The sequence below is a fragment of the Culex pipiens genome, chromosome 3, assembly GCF_016801865.2.
Source record: "Culex pipiens pallens isolate TS chromosome 3, TS_CPP_V2, whole genome shotgun sequence".
NCBI classification, from domain to species: Eukaryota; Metazoa; Arthropoda; class Insecta; order Diptera; family Culicidae; genus Culex; species Culex pipiens.
The window spans coordinates 40713837-40730943 of record NC_068939.1 but is presented as its reverse complement, the minus strand read 5'-3'; the positions used below and the strand labels follow the sequence as shown (position 1 = coordinate 40730943).

Genomic DNA, 17107 nt, shown 5'->3' with positions numbered 1-17107 from the left:
ATTTTACAGGCGGAACAGTTCCGTATACCTCCTGTTGATGTAGAACGGTTTCAATTTTTCAAGGTGATGGATGCAACTTTTACTCAACTGCAGATCGTATCAAGCCAGGGTTCTTCTGGATTCTGACAGGAATCACGACGCTATTCATTTCCATCGTGTAGACGCGTTAACATGCGTAGTGCAGTTGGTGTGAGCTAAATTAAGATAATATTTTTTGTGGTTTGGAAATGGTGCGAAAATGTGTGACTTCAGCAATTATTACTTGTTTCGTCCTTGCCAGATGTGTTGTCTCCAGCGATCCATTTATCGATCGTAAGTTTTGTGTTCTTTTTCTATGTTACCAAAAATAAATAAGGGATTCTAAAAAAATACCATCTTCAGTGTACCAATACCTTCGGATGCCCAAGTTGTTCGCATACGACGATTACGATGAATGCTTCAACGGATACTCCTCGCTGGACCCGATGTACTGCGTGGTCCGTTCGGTCATCAAGCCAAACAATCGGTCTGACCTTTGGAACTTGATTGAGGTTAGTTTAAAAGAGTAAAAAATGTTAACATTAAACTTCCTGGTTTGATTTTGTAGAATTTTTCCAACGATACCTATCGCCACTTCCGGCACAATCACTTGGATCGTGGAATCTGTGTAGAGCGTTGTCGGCGAACGCTTGTTGGACTTCAGAATGACACTCTTCAACAGTTGTACGTGGAAAAATTCCAAATCGACTTTGCTGTAAGTGCTATTTTTGAGTGTGGTATTCGTACCTAATAAGTGACCTTTCAGTACATAATGGAACCGGCGGCATTCGAGAATGGAGCGAAAGACAGATCGACCTACGGTCAATTGATCAACGTGTGCGTCAACCACGAACTAAACAGGTCCCACAATCTCTCTGCTTACTCTGAGATCGAGTACTGCACTCGTCCAGAGCGTCATATCAGTCTTGATCTGCTGGATCTGAGCTTCATCGCCGTATCGTTGCTGTTGATATTTCTGGTGATGGCGTCCAGCTGGTTCGATCACCAACTGAACCTTCGGCAGCATGAAGCTGATCATTACCGGAAGAACCTTGCTTGTTCAAGTTAGTGAACAAGTTGGTTTTTGCACGACAACCCCTAACCTTACTTCCAACTCCTCCAGAAACCATGCTGCTTACGGCGTTCTCCCTGAAGCGCAACTGGCACCGCCTGACCGGTCAGTCCCGCGATCAACTCAACGAAGATCTGCGCTTCTTCCAGACGATTCGCTTTCTAACCTTCTGCCTGGTGGTCATGAGTCACTGCTGGATCAACTACACCATCACCCCGGTCCACAACCCGTACACGCTCGAGCAGACCTACTACAGTCCGGCCCGGCATGCCATCATCAACGGGGGCCAGATTCTGCAGACGTTCTTCCTGTTCAGTGGAGTTCTGCTGAGTTTGCACTTTTTCAACACCCGAACGCAACTGCGAGGGAGATCTCTCGGTTGGGGCGTGGTGCTGGTTGTGGTTTTCTACAGATTTGTACGATTGACCCCGGTGTATGCGTATGTGCTGCTGCTGCACGCGACCTGGTTGGCCAAGTTCCAAGATGGTCCACTGTGGAAACGGGGCGTAGATCCGGAACGGTACTTCTGTCGGAAGAATTGGTGGACCAACTTGCTGTACGCGAACAACTATGTGCACGTGGAGGAACCGGTAATTTTATACTATGGACTTGTACAAATTGACAAAAATCTGTTTTGCAGTGCATCCAAGCTTCGTGGTATCTTGCAACTGATTTTCAACTTTTCACCCTTGGATTGATACTTGTCGTGGCAGTCGTAAAGTACTGAATTCTTAACTCTTTAGTGGCTTTTGATTCATCACATGAATCTTTTTCAGATATCCCCGGCTGAAATTCAAACTTTACTCCTTGGCGGCAGCAGTTTCGTTCATACTACCAGCTCTTGTAATCTACTTTGGAGAGTTTGATGGAACCTTCATTGTTCGCTTACAGTGAGTTATTTTATAAATAATTTTGTAAGGTGATAACAAACCCGTCAAATCTAATTATCAGGGATCAACGCTTCTACTACTGGTACGATCGAATGTACCGTGAAGTCTACATTCCCACCCACACCAATATGGGATGCTACTTGGGAGGAATAATTTTAGGTGCAATTTACTACAGTCAGCGAAAGAATCACGCCATCGGCAATCGAGCTTGGGTATATTTCCTATCATTGATTGTAGTAACTGAATTACATACCACATCCTCTATTTCAGTACCTCCAACAACTCTGGTACACCGTCGTTCCCGTTGGCTTTCTCACCATGATGAGCAACGTAATCTTCTACCAGAACAACTTTGAGAAGCCCTCGCTATGGATGGCCCTGTTCTACCCAGCGATGAAGAACTCGTGGGTTCTGCTGTGTGCCATCTCGCTGTACGGAATGATCTACGAGTACAACAAGCTGGTGAAGCATTTCCTCAGCTCCAGCTTCTTCGTCCCACTGGGAAGATTAAGCTACTGTGCGTACGTTTGCCACATGGCACTGCTCAAGTTGGTCTTTTTTAGCACGCGGGAAACGAGATACTTTGGGCAGATGGCTTTGGTAAGAATTTAAAATTGTTTCCAAATTTTACCTCAAATAAACATGCAATTTCAGATTTCCTCAACAATTATGGTCGTGATTTTGTCCTATGCATTTGCCCTCATACTGGCTTTACTGCTGGAGCTTCCGGTAACTGCCATCCAGAAGTATCTATTTGCCGGAAAACCAGGCTAGTATTACAAAACAAAACCAACTATGCAACTAACGGCTTTTTTAAAATTTTATTCTTTTTTCAGAAAATGGAATTAAAACCGATAACTCGCGGTCGCGCCATCAAAACGACATGAACGATGAAAATGATCCGCAACAAAACTTCGCTGTGCAGTAGATTAAGTCAAACCGATTCAGACGAGTGAAGGAGAGTAATCTACTGGAAAACGCCTGAATGAATATTACCTGATGCTACGCATTGAATTTTGGCATACTGTTATACTGCGATGCAGCGTTTCCAAATAATTTGGTTTTAAATTTCAAGCATGTAAAATTTAATTTTCTTAATAAAATTACTGAGTGGATTTAACGCTACAAAGTAAAAATATCTTTATTTTGTGTAGTCCCTCAATTTATTTTATAAAGTTTAGAGCCCTCAATAAATGCATTTATTAAATTTAAGTATATATTTTGTTACAGTAAATATTTACATCAGCAGATATTGCAAAACGACTTACGCCATAGCGGAAGGCAATTATTATTGAAATTGAATGTACCTAAAATGTTTTCTTCGTGAAAAGGTAGCTTTTCGATATCTGTGACATAGAAAATATTTCATAGGGGGATGTTCGATTTTTTAAATTTTTAGGTTTTTAAATATATATATATGGAGACGCACGGTAATTTTGGTTACTTTGCGGTTTTCTACTTATTGGTTGTGCTGAAATTAGTCAAGCTAGGCATATGCAACTCACTGTGTAAGGATACCAAGGGTAGTAGAAATTAAACAATTGAAAAATCAGGCTTAAAATATTTACAAAAAACTATTTCGATGTTTAATAAACTTAACTCATAAATCAAACATGAGAAAAGGTATTCAAAAACAGAGTTGTTAGTGATCGATATGATATACTTAAATCATTAGATTTTCAAAAAATCTGTCGATCGTGATTTCAACAACAACAAATATTTAAAACATAGCCTATAAAAATGATACACTTATTTAATTTAACTCAGAATTAAAAGAAAAAAAAATGTACAAAAAACCAAGACAAGGGTACAAAAAGTGCCGTACTTTTCAAGGAGGGGGGGGGGGAGCATACTTTATGGATTACGTCTCATACTAAAAATAAAGTTATTATCTTTGTAAAATAAATTAGTGGGGGGGGGGTGTAAGGGTGGGGCTTTAATATTGTGGAATATTTCATGGACGACCCTTTGATCAGTATCCATTGCATTTAAAAGTATTTGGGAGGTGTAGTGCAACCGCAAAGTAACCAAAAGTACCGTGCGTCTCCATGTATATAGTTAAAAAACTGAAAAATTTAAATAAAAACGAAAATCCCCAGGTGAAATATTTTCTATGACATAGATATCGAAAAGAGACCCCTCCACCTACCTTTTCACAAAAAAAAACATTTAAGGTACATTCAATTTCAAAAATATTTGCCTTCCGCCATGGCGTGCAACTTCAGACTTCAGTTGATACTATGGCTTTGACTCGGTTATCCTCAGTCTCGATTATTCGAAGTTTTGACCATCCGAAGTTCGATAATCTGATAAGCACAAAAAGAGGAGAGAATTCAATAAAAAAAAGAGTCCTAAAATACATTACTTTTCTGTCAAAGAATAGCTTTTACTAGTGCAATAGCACGAAAAAACAAAACAAGTTCCTTCAAAAATAAAAGTCAAAAGAAAGTTCGCCGAAAAAAATGGCACAAAAAAGTTTCAAGTTTGGGAGCGTTCCGAATATGTAGGATTACTGTATAAATCACATTGAGATTTTGGTTTCAAGTTTATAAATTTCAGTTAACAAAATACATGTTTTCCCAATCTGGATTCCTAAATCCAAATTCAAACTTTTTTCAATCAGTCCAGCTGATTATGATATTTGCTAATGCTTAAATTAAAACATCAAACATCGTGTATCTTTGTTCTGATTTGTAAGCGTAATGATAATTTTAAAACTGTATTGTATTTTTTTTTTTCGAAAGTTAAACTCTATAACGAAACACGTAAAACAAGCAAAAATAGTGTTATTCAACAGAAGCCATTTATAACTGGGAAACACGAATAAGATGATAAACGGTTAAAACATGTTTGTTTACACCAGTTCTCCAAAACTTGCTGAATCACTCTAGGAAGCTCATCCCGACTACAACGTGCCTTGCTCGGAAAAATAGTCAAATGTTTTCGAGAATCAGGCCAAGCTTGCAAATCGTTGTCACCTAGCCGTATCGCTTCCGATATGCGCTGATACCAGCGCGATCTCCGGCTAGATCACTGACCTTCGAGGCCACCCCTAGCCCATGGCTCGTTGCGATTCGCTGCGAGGTCTAATTGAACAAATTTGCACAGTCCCGATAACTAGCGTCCCTCAATGAGGTTGGACGCAATTCTAAGCTGCCGAAATAGTTGCTCACATATGTACATTGTGAGCAAACAAAGTGGCGCGAAATTTTGTCCGGCCAGCGCAAACAATCTGGTTGATTAATAGGGTTCATCCTCGTTACCAGTGCCACTCCCAAGATCGTTGGAGTTCCCCGCGTGACAGAGCTGGGGTTGAGTTCATATCTGGCAAGAAGCACATGATTTGTGGCACATTTTCCAGAGGAACCTGCAAATTATTTGCTAGCCATGACAGACGCTTCCACTACATGGCACTTAGACTGCTGCTACTGATTACTTTGCTGATAGTTCTACTCCCAGACATCGTGGTTTGTTGATCTTCGGAGGTTGACCAGGTTCAAATGGGATGAAAAGTGATAGAGGTTAATCAGCCACTGATGAATTTATCTGTGTAGCTGCGTAACAACTCCGGCTTGGTAGTCCGGTGCTAGTAATTAATGGCAACCGTCGGATTCAGTGAGTTATTTAGCTCGTTTTACTATACGTTAGAATGGAGAGTTTAATCTTTACTACACAATTTATTGATGAAAAACAAAAGTGTTAATTTATTAGATATAAATCCTGGTTTTAAAACATAAATTTAATCATGATGATAACTATGACCATGACAAATTAAACCTTTCCCGACCCAACAAACCAAATCATCCAACCCACAAATCAAATTTCCTAAATTTTATCTGGATTTGTGTGTTTGCTATCAATCTCCAACGACCTGGTTTTCGGCTTTTCACCGCAAGAAAAAATCCCATAATTCGGCGACAAATTAATTCAGCAAAGTCATCTTCCTAATGAAATTCCAACCGGTGTGTTTCACCGTATGGCTCTCGAATGACTTGCAGAACTCACGTGTACGGGAACCGGTCCGCTAAAAAAACCGGTCCAATTTTCAAACATCTTCGAAAAAGTTTTTTGAACCCTTGCCCTCCCTATTGTTAATGTACAGGTTGTTAAGACTGTCACAGTTGGGTTCGCACATTTGCATTAATATTTTTCTTTCCGCTGTCTGCTATACTTATGATAGTATTTTATTCAATTTTTATATGATCATTAAAAAAGTTATCTTTGGAGTTTGGAACAAAAATTTATTTTACATTTGAAAATATTTTTCAAATGTTTTCATTCCATGTCAAAAAGCTTATGAGCTTGAAAATTACCCTATTTCCACCCTCCTACTAATGGTTTCAAAACAGCTATAACACTAAAGGGTAACGACGAAAGTTGGGGAAAATTGAACACGATTTCTTTTCGATTGACGCAAAATTCTTCCAAAACAAGGGAGCGAGGCCAACCGATCCGAAGGTTTCTCACCTGATGCAGCATTGACGTCACTTTGCGTTGGTTTTGCAGGATAAAATAGCAGATTTGATATCGGGTTCGTTAATAAATGCTTAAAAAGTATCACAGACTACTATTTCGCATTCAATATTCAAAATTTTAATTGTTTTATATTTAGAATCCCAATAAATATTCATCTCTTGGAAATAAAAAAAAAACTTTTAATTTCGCAATCCCATAACAGCACCAAAAAGCCGTTTTTCAACTTGATCCGGATATTTTTGGATTGTTCCGCTAGCTGCCAAAAAGACAAGTTTTGAGGTGGAACTTCCCACCGTCTAGAACGAGCGTACCCCGTTTTGACTCACGGAGTTGTGAATTCTTGTTGTTTGCAGACATCTCGATCGTCATTCATGCGTTTGTCTGTGATTAATCGGATTTGGACTGCAAAGTCACGGGAATCAACAGACAAAAGTGATCAATCTTGTGTTTACCATTAATTTTTAAGCTTTAAACAAAGAAAACAATAACAGCAAAAAAAACAAAGTTTCTGACACTATTACTTTTAAAGCGAATAGTTTTCTTATAACACCGGTCTTTTCAAGGGACCATCCGCAAACCACGTGGACACTTTTTTGGAATTCTAGCACCCGCCCCCCCTCGTGGACATTTATCGATACAAAAAAAAATCTGTTTTGTATGGAGCGTGGACAATCGCAAACCCCTTACCCTCTCCCCCAAGTGTCCACGTGGTTTATGGATGGTCCCTAATGAAACAACCGAGAATAAAATCGCATGACTTTTTTTTCGTAAAATCGCGATAACTCGTGATGTTTATGAGCAAATTTCTTATGTTTAAATATCAAAATTTTTGTAATTGTCTGCTCTACATTTTTGTAGAACATTGTTACACTCTAAAAAATAACCCTGCAAAGTTAGAAAGAACACGAAATTTTAAAATGAAAAAAAAATTGTTATAAATGAAAAAATGACCCTTCTGGGTCAATGTAGATTCGAAAAGTACATCAAATTTCCCATAAAATGACATGTTCCAAAAAAAAATACGTTTTTTCGGAATTCTGAGTACGCCATCAAATCGGGCGTCTAATTTTACATAAAAGTCTCTTTGACACAAAATTTCTATTTCATCACCGTTTCAGGCTGCAAATTATTGAAAAACACCTCTTTTTTCGCATGTTCAAAAATGAAAGGGGTCGTTCCGCCCTCCTTCACGAGATATCAAAAATGGACCTCGGATTCGAGATCATGGACAAAAGTTACCCCTAAGGACAAAGTTTCACGCTAATCGAAGAGTGATCGGGGCAACTTTTCCCGGTTTCGTGTAAGTTGGTAGAGAATTACCGTAAAACGCACCGGATTACCGATTTTTCAGCAAAATGAAGAGTACAATTAAAACACGTATGGAATTGTTTAAAATCATACTGACTGTGTTAGAGAAGTGTTCAAAGTACCTCTGAAAGAAATTTTCATATAATTTTGAAAAGTTTAAAAAGTTGGTTAACTATAGTTAAGAAAATGTTGATGAAAGTCATTATTTTAAACTTCTCATAGTGTCATGACTTTCTCAATGAACATGATTTTGAATAGGAAAACGGAATTCACTTTTTCGGATTCTTTGGACAATTTTCCTCTAAGAGAAGTGTGAATAAGTTTTTAAATAATTAATAATATGTGTTTTTGAAACACAATTCGTGCTTCGAATTAAGTATGAAATACAATATAAATCAATAATTTTATAACCAAAACCAGTTTTAACAAATTTCACGCCAAATTCGTCTTTATCAATTTTACTTAAAATTTATATGTATTTTGTTAAAAAGCTTATAAACTTATTATTTAAATATAAACCTTGATTTTTTTTTCTGAAAAACTATATCAGCTACTTTAGTGATGGTTATTTAACGTACAAATAAAGTTTGAACATCCTAAATATGATTTTAACAAGAAAATCTATGACTATCAAAGTCACCCCGGAATTTAAACTAAGATTTTTTAACGTAACTATTTTTCTAAACACTATTGAAAAACTTTTTTTCCAAAATAGTGCATGGACTTTGTGTGGCCTACCCCAGTACATGTTTTAAAAATAATAATCTTGAGAAAAACCTTAGCTGTTAGAAAATATTCCAAAAACAAATTGAAATCCTATCAAAGTCACCCCGGTTTACGGTACCCATAAATAAAATTGAACAATGTTAACTGAATGGTATGTAATCAAACTTAACCGTACCTTAGTAAACATTGTTTTAAACAAGTATTTTTTAATCAATTTTTGAAAAGTTTAAAAAAAATGTTATCTATTACCACTAAAACGTTGATAAATATAAAAATTCTGAAACTCTCAAAATGGCATAATTTACATAATGAAAATGAATTCGAAACGGAAAAGGATCCTGCATAGACAAACATTTATTTGTGATTTTTTAAAATGAAACATTACAATCAAACTTACAAATGGTCCACTTGATGTTATCAACTCAATTTGCTCACTTTAGATTAGATTTAGAGACAATCGCATCGGATATTAGGACAACAATTTTCATCGCAACTATATTATCAAACAACTTACAACAAAGGTACGTGGATATTGTGTGGCATTGCCAAGTGAATGAATGAAATTGATAACAAGTTCAATAAAAAACTGAAATACAAAGGAACAATTGGACCATCATTCAAAGATATTTATCAATTAACTCTCTGAAAAAAAGCAGAAACCTGTTCTTAATGTGATCCTCAACCTAAACCTCTGTAAACTAATCTCCCTAAAAACGAAGAAAAAAATAACAAAACGAAAACATCGCCTCCACGTGCACCTTCTCACCACGTTTTCTGTGTCACAGCACGAAGCAAAGCAAAAAAAACAACGTGGTGTGGTCGATTGGAAAGTCTATCGCGCGCGCGAGAGGAGAAACAGACGACGACGGCAGAAGCGACAAGGATCGCGAAAAATCAGCCAAGAATTTGCTCACCGTTGCGGGGACTGTTGTTATTAGCCGGACCGTTGCGTTGGGTTGAGTGGGAAAAGATCGCCCCTTTCCCGGTTAGTTGCTCGCGGGATCTCGTCGCGATCGGAGCGAAAATTAGAAAAGACTTGAACGTTGGAACAGCGGGAAAATTGTGCAAAACTGTTTAGGAAATAAGATTGTGAAAAAAATCTGGATCAGATAAAAAGTTCAACAAAATGACTACACTTTTGAAATTTACGTTTGTGACAACCGTGTGGCTGGTGAACAGTGCTGTTGGTAGTGATTCGTTCATAGAATGTGAGTGATTTGAAATTGAAGACCCATTTACAATTCAAAGCTGCGATTTATCGGCTGGGAAAACTCATAATTCAATGGAAATGGCCGGAAATGAAGCGTAACCATATGTGTGATGAGTGTTCTGATAAATGTGGCTATCAATAGTGGTTTGAATTAGAGAGCTAATATTTAATAGAAGTGTACTGCCCCTGATCGCATAAATGTCCCATATGCATTTTCATCGTTTTTGAGTTATTGATGCAGTTTGGTTCAAAATCGTGTGCTCTTTCAAAAGAGCCTACAACATCCAGTATTTTGTTCTAGAAATCAGGAGGAAATCCTGTTTTTTCGCGAAAACTTAACACGTAGCCTTATGTGTGGGACAAACTTCAAATGCGTTTTTCTCAGCTTGCTGTTTTTGCATATGGGACATTTATGCGAACATGGGCAGTGTATCTTATGTACATTTTTTAATGATAATCACTGTGTTTTAGAAGTTGCAATGTTCTATGAAAAATAAAATATTATGAAAAGAAACAAAGATGCGAAAAAAAAACCTACAGCAAACACATAGTTTAAGAAAAAAAGGAGAAATTTGTCTGGAAATATCTTTTTTCATGCCTCGTGGTTAGGCGTTAAAACCAACTTAATATTTAGTAAAAACTTTATTGATTTTGTTTTGATTAAATTTTGGGTACCGTCAACTGGGGTGAATTCGGACACATGGGGCGAATTGGGACAGCAGTTTTAACCATTTAGGAGCACAATATTTTGATTTTTCTAGTTAGTTTCGGATAGAACAGACTCAGACCAACAAAATGTGTACATCCATTTCCAAATTTAAAACCTTTAAGTGCTCTTACAACTACTGTCCCTATTCAGACTGTAGTCCCGATTCGCCCCAGATGACGGTAACACAGATTTAATAAAATACTGGATAATTTCACACAATTTTTTTTATGCAGAAAACAAATAGAGTTTTGATTATTCTAATTTTCTAAGGTTTTTTGAGTAGTTTTTCCTTCTCTTGCCAATTCCATTGTAAGAATATCCAATTAAAACAATGTGAATTATAGGAACTCCAAAACTCTATTAAGTTAAAAGCAATTTCGAAATTATGAACTAATTATCTAGTAATAAAATTATTTGAATTGTATTGAATTGATATTTCAAATTTTGTAGGTCTTTGCATTTTTGTAATTATTTTTGATTAATTGATAATACAAAATTAAGTGAAAATTATATTTTCCGAAGATATTGCATTTTAACAGGTTTCATGGCTTGAGAAGAGTTGTGGCAAATGGTGGCAAACCATCAAACATTAGTTTTTTGAACGTAGCAATTTCATTTCGTTTTCGAAAAATTGATGTTTGACTAACTGGTTAAAAAAAAAATTCTAATTGTCTTACCTTTTTCCAACTTTCTGTAACATAAAGAAATTCAAAAAAGTTCAACAATTTCTTTTGTGATTTTGTCAACTTCAAATCCAATCACTCAGTCAATATTATAATCAACCAGTCCAGTGTATAACGAAGTTGACTCTTTTATAGCTGTCGGCCACCATTGCTAGTACCAACCACTAGTGTCTTCCTTTTAACTACAAGGACTTCGCCGCCCTGGGCTCCTAAGTGTTTGAGTACGGCACGGAGCGACGGCGCCGGATACCCATATTTACACTTAGAATTTTAGAGCGCCCGCCGCGGGATTCGAACCAAAAACCTCTGGATTGTGAGTCCAGCGCGCGGTCCGCTTGATCCACACGGGCGGGACGCATTCCAGTCCAGTGTATCATCTGTTTTAATTTTGGACATTGGAACGAGCATCATAAAATATTCTGATTCCCGTCTTAAGAATTGGTTTCAAATTCCGTTCCAAACAGTTCTCCGATATTTAATTCTCACTTCATCGTTGCGGTAGTTCACACGTGAACTCTAATCAAATATTTGCAAATTTCACACCAAATTTCCTTATGATACTTCGCATCAGTTCGTTGACACTTTGTTCGGCATCAGTGGCAACCGGGTTTGCTTTTTTAGATTTTTATCTTCAAGGTCAATCAACCAATCACCCAACTTTCTTGGCAACATTTCATTGAATAATTTATTTAAGCAGAATTCTGCAGTGTCCAACTCCGATTTTAAGCATTTGTTGTTGGTTCCTTGCGTTTCACAATGATGCAAAATTTGAAAAGGCTTTTGGTTGGATCCTACAGATGTTGACGTAAGCCTATTGTTTAACAGGTTCGTTTAAAAAAAATATTTTAAATTTTGGGAAAATGCTCAGAATGGAAATGACAACTTTTGGATATGAGTTAGACTTTGATAATAGCATCAATTTATTAACTTCAACATGTTGACAAATTATTTATTCAGATTTGTTTAAATGCTAGTATTTTTTTAACCATTTCAGGAATTTTTTACAGTCCTCAGCAAAATTATCGGTGGTGTGGAAAACAATAAAAAAGAAAATAGCTACACTAGGATGTAACAAAAATGACTTTTTGGCGGGCATTCAAGGGTTTGTTCCGGTGGGCATACTAAGCCCAAATCCAAAATATGAGCTTGATTGGACGTAACAGGAGCTGGCGCTCCGCCCTTCAATTTTAAATGGGATTTAACCCGTAAAAAAAGATAAAACCCGTAAAAAAAGAGTTTGGTATTTTTTTCGAAAAATCGGCCCCGGCAAAAAAGATATGCGTCGCGCCTCGCGACGCCCGAGACGCCATTTGATTTTGCCGGGGCCGATTTTTCGAAAAAATACCAAACTTTGATGGTCTGTACCGAGCTCCAGGGTGCTCCAAATTTCAATGTTATATATACCAAAAGATGCGCAAGGATCTGGCCTACAAGCCAATGATGTTGAAAATAAACGCATCAGTGGCCAAAATGCCTCAAAAAGTGACATTTTTGAAAAAATCTTTTTTTACGGGTTAAATCCCATTTAAAATTGAAGGGCGGAGCGCCAGCTCCTGTTACGTCCAATCAAGCTCATATTTTGGATTTGGGCTCAGTATGCCCACCAGAACAATCCCTTGAATGCCCGCCAAAAAGTCATTTTTGTTACATCCTAAGCTACACCCTTAGAAAATCAACTCATTTTTTGTCATTATTTTTAAGGCCGCTGCAAATATTTTTTAAAGTTATGTCGCCTCCCCCCCCCCCCCTCTCACAAGTCCTTGAAAATCGGTCCGAAACATCATTTTTTTGTGGAATTCCGCAAAAAGTTTTTTTTCGGCGAAAAAAATCTCTTCAATACTTGGATATTTTTTAAAACTTATGATTGCAAAACTACTGGGCAGGTGTAAAATGTATTTAAAACACTTTTTTCATTCAAATGTTAATACCATAGCTTGTAACATAAATTTTATATGATTTTTTTCATTTGGCCAGAGTCGAAGGACATAATCTTCAAAAAATATTTGCAACGGTCTAATACTAAAGAGGAATTCTCAAAAACACTTTTTGTTTTTATGTTTCCCAAAAAAAAGCATATTTTGAGCCACAAAAAATATCAGATGTTTTCATTTAATTGTTCAATAACATGTAATCTACCTAAGGGACCATCCATAAAACACGTGGATACTTTTTCTATCATGGACAATCTCCATACAAAAGAAATATTTTTTGTATGGAGCGATGACAACCGCCAAAACTCCCACCCCCCTCCCCCTAAAGTGTCCACGTTAAATGAAAACATCGGATATTTTTTGTGGCTTAAAATATGGTCAAAATATTACAGACTTTTTCTGTTAAATGAAAAAATAAAAAAACAACCATTTATTAAAAACAATCATTTAAAAAAATAATAAAAATGTACCCAAAAATATAAAAAAAAATATTTTTAAAGGCAAAATTACTTTTTCAAATAATAAAAATAACAAAAATAATTCAAATAAATCTATATCAGCAACTTGAAACTAAAGCCTGATCTACAATGGCAAATTGCAGAATGTTGCGTCTGTCACTTTAGCCCCTGTTTACTTCGTAATTCGGTGTCAGGCAGGGATCGGAGCAACTGATGGTCGATACTGAACTGACATCTAGATCAACTTGATGATTGTTTTCGCAAGAGTTTGCGTAAGTTTGATTGTAGATCAGGCTTAACCCTAACCCTAAGCTAATGGAAAACCAAATATGTATCACAAAAAAAGCTATTACTAACTTTGAATGTCAATAAGCAACTCACTTCAAACATTTCATCCACATTGCACTTATTTTCTCAACTACACGATGTTCATTTACGTGAGTCTGTTCACAATAAACTGTACAAGTTACATTACCTAATCTCATCAAGTTGAGCATTCGCATCGATTAGTGGTTCAAACAATTCGCTCGCGCTCACCGGGCTTGCACAGACGTCAACGACGGCTCTGACACTGACATCGTTACAGGACGATCCGTGTTGCGATTGGACGCGCACTGGTTGCGGGGCAATATTGCAAATTTTACCCATAAAATCCGCACCTTTAACTCGGGTACCGCCCTGACCGGAATTAATTGAAGCTTTCTAGCGGCTCGGGTTAGTCATGGATCTGTTTACTGCTTGGCTGGTGATGATTCCCGTCACGTTTGAGTCGGCATTAGAAGACACGCGCCACGAAAATATGCGCCAATTGACAGACGTCATGGCAGGCTTGAACTGACCCCGGACAAAAAGGCAATCTGATTAACGGCTGCACTCTCAACTAGGCAATAATTAGACAATTTGGTGTCATTAGTTTATTGTTCGTTTGGTGGTATTTGCGTATCAAGCTGGAAAATTATCCTTTGTTTTGAAAACACAATTTTACACAAAGTGCAGAAAAAATATATTATAAATTATGTAAAACAAGCCTTACCCGGCAAACTTCGTCCTGCCCTTTTTGATTTCTTGACGTTTTTTGCTTGTTTGCTTATTCAGCCTCCTGTGATCAAAATTTGATTTTACGCAACTTTTTCCATACAATCTGCAGATTTTCCGGAATCGGTTCCAGAGTGGCCAAAGTTGTCACTTTTTGGCGTAAGAACCTTCCTTGGGCTTATACGAACCCAACGCAACAAAAAGCACCTTGATCCAACGCTCCGTATTGAACTGATTCGCGTTCGAACAAAACCGTCGAAATTTTTTATATATATAGATTTCGACGGTTTTGTTCGAACGTGAATCAGTTGAACACGGAACGTTGGATCGAGGCGCTTTTTGTTACGTTAGGTTTGTGTAAGCCCAAGGAAGGTTTATATGCTAAAAAATTGCCACTTTGACCACTCTGGGACCGATTCCGGAGCATCTGCAGATTGTATGGGAAAAATTACGTAAACTCAAATTTTGATCACAGGAGGCTGAATTAGCAAACAAGCTAAAAACGTCAAGAAGCGATTAAATGACAAGACGAAGTTTGTTGTGTAAGGCTTGTTTTTTATATATATATAGATTAGACTGGCTCGTCGTTATATGGAAAAATTCAAAAATGATCAAATCAAACCGGAACAAGGTTTTTTTGATGCGTTTTGGACCTCAAAACAACCCCCTATAATTTGGGAGCGATTGGTTGCGTCCACACTTTGCGCATTGCTTTTCAATTTTGTATGGGATTTAGTATGGAAAAACTGTCTTTTTTTGCATTTTGATTTTCATCATTTTTATTTTCCACTAAAGTTTTCAAACCAATACAATAGCGTTAAAATTAAGAAAATTCTCTAAAACTTTCTCCAAGAAAGTATTGTGCTATCTTGCTCCTGTCGAAAGATACAGCGTCCTCAAAACTCGTCTAAAACGTGTTTTTTACTCGGAAATCACGTTTTAGACGAGTTTTGATGACGCTGTATCTTTTGACAGGAGCAAGATAGCACAATACTTTCTTGGAGGAAGTTTTAGAAAATTTTCTCAATTTTAACGCTATTGAATTGGTTTGAAAACTTTAGTGGAAAATAAAAATGACAAAAATCAAAATGTAAAAAAGAGGGTTTTCCCATACTAATACCCATACAAAATTGAAATGCAATGCGCAAAGTGTGAACGCAACCAATTGCTCCCAAATTTCGGGGAGTTGTTTAGGGGCCGAAAAGCAACCGAATAGAACATGTTCTGAAAAATCGACCTTCTCGAGCCATCCTAAATAGATGCCTCATTAAAGTAACAGTATTTGTGGTATATTTTTACCAATTTGTTTTTATTTATTGATAAGACATTTGGTTATAGACGTGTTTTTCGTTTGTCAATTTAATGTTGCATCATAAATTGGGATTTTCTTCAATAAATTTCCTTATTTTTTTTTCAAAATATCACAACTCTTTTGCATGAATAAACCCCACATTAGTTTGGGAATCCTTGACCTGGTGCACAGTTTATACTAACAGGCTATCGTAACCAATAAAACAACAAATTACAAAATTAAAAATTACAAAAATGACTTTTTGGGCTTAGAGTTGGAAGAATAAAGTTTAACGGAAATCAAAAACCATAAGGAACCAAAACAAATTTGCTACAGATATCATTAAAGAATTAAAAAAAAGAAAGTGTGATACTGAAATGAATTACATTTCTTTTAATGACAATTCAACTAAAAGTGACCAAAAAACAATAATCGAAAGACTGAATTTTAAGAAGAGAAAGGAGTCATCATTTCCACTTTATTCACTTTTTTTCCCAAACATCAAAACTGTTAGCAAAACCGGTTTTAATCCATACTATAAAGAAGTAGTCCTAACGGCAGAGGATTTCTGAGTTCCGATTTCACAACTCAGTGAAACCGGATTTCGGACGAATAATTAGCATGACACTCTCGGGTTTCAAAGCCAGGATGACTTTTACGAAAAACAAAACTGTGTGACGAATATTTTGAGCCCGTTTCGGAATCGATTCACTCCGTTTGCGTTAGAACAAGAGACTGACGTAAGTGTTATGTCCAACCGAGATTCATTGAGTTCTTACAATCTTCTGAAGTTGAAAACAACAACAACAAAAAACAAGCTAGAATAAAAAAAATAATGTTGTGAACTAGGGAGAATTAGGACAAAAGTATGAATAGCGACAGCAGTTCATTAAGAACCACCCGAGCAAATGGAAATATCTTGGGAATAACATTTATCAATATTTGAATATACTTGGCCAATTCATCGTTATGATTTTTTTTTGTTATTGGATTGTTATTGTAATAACAGACTAATAACCTTTTTAGTTATCGATCATCTCATCTCAATAACAGTTGGAGTTATTCTTCCATAACAAAAAATGTTATTCACAAGTTGTTTTGGCTTTCAACCAATATCAGACCAATAACAGATTTTGTAATGATAACATAAACTGTTACTAAACTGTTATTCATAACTGGATTTTTCATGAAGATTCCATAACATTTGTTATTTTTACAGTATTTATTATTGAAATGGCATAAATTTTGTTATTGCCGTCTGCCCGGGCAGGTCGTTCCCCAATTTGAAAAAAAGATAAGT

At 36.7% G+C, this 17107-nt stretch overlaps 2 protein-coding genes across 2 annotated transcripts in view; both read left to right on the top strand.

Moving 5' to 3' along the window:
* Positions 1-204: 204 nt before the first annotated feature.
* On the top strand, positions 205-2769 carry LOC120428746 (nose resistant to fluoxetine protein 6-like). Its single transcript, XM_052710834.1, has 10 exons — positions 205-312; positions 382-530; positions 587-733; positions 785-1082; positions 1142-1680; positions 1731-1810; positions 1867-1980; positions 2042-2192; positions 2251-2580; positions 2635-2769. Exons 1-10 carry the CDS (start codon positions 228-230, stop codon positions 2752-2754), a joined length of 2013 nt encoding a protein of 670 aa, XP_052566794.1. The 5' UTR covers positions 205-227; the 3' UTR covers positions 2755-2769.
* A 6695-nt stretch (positions 2770-9464) lies between these two features.
* LOC120428752 (nose resistant to fluoxetine protein 6-like) overlaps positions 9465-17107 on the top strand; it is a 31199-nt gene continuing 23556 nt past the window's right edge. Inside the window, exon 1 of the mRNA XM_039593833.2 lies at positions 9465-9698. Coding sequence (XP_039449767.1) covers positions 9617-9698 — 82 coding nt within the window. The 5' untranslated portion in view covers positions 9465-9616. The remainder of the gene's footprint in view (positions 9699-17107) is intronic.

What these genes read in the sequence shown, in the direction of transcription:
- LOC120428746 (XM_052710834.1), top strand. Translation starts at nt 228, where the DNA reads ATGGTGCGAAAATGTGTGACTTCAGCAATTATTACTTGTTTCGTCCTT. An exon ending in ATGTGCACGTGGAGGAACCG is followed by an intron (nt 1,681 to 1,730) that starts GTAATTTTATAC and finishes TCTGTTTTGCAG; the next exon opens with TGCATCCAAGCTTCGTGGTA. An exon ending in CCATCGGCAATCGAGCTTGG is followed by an intron (nt 2,193 to 2,250) that starts GTATATTTCCTA and finishes CCTCTATTTCAG; the next exon opens with TACCTCCAACAACTCTGGTA.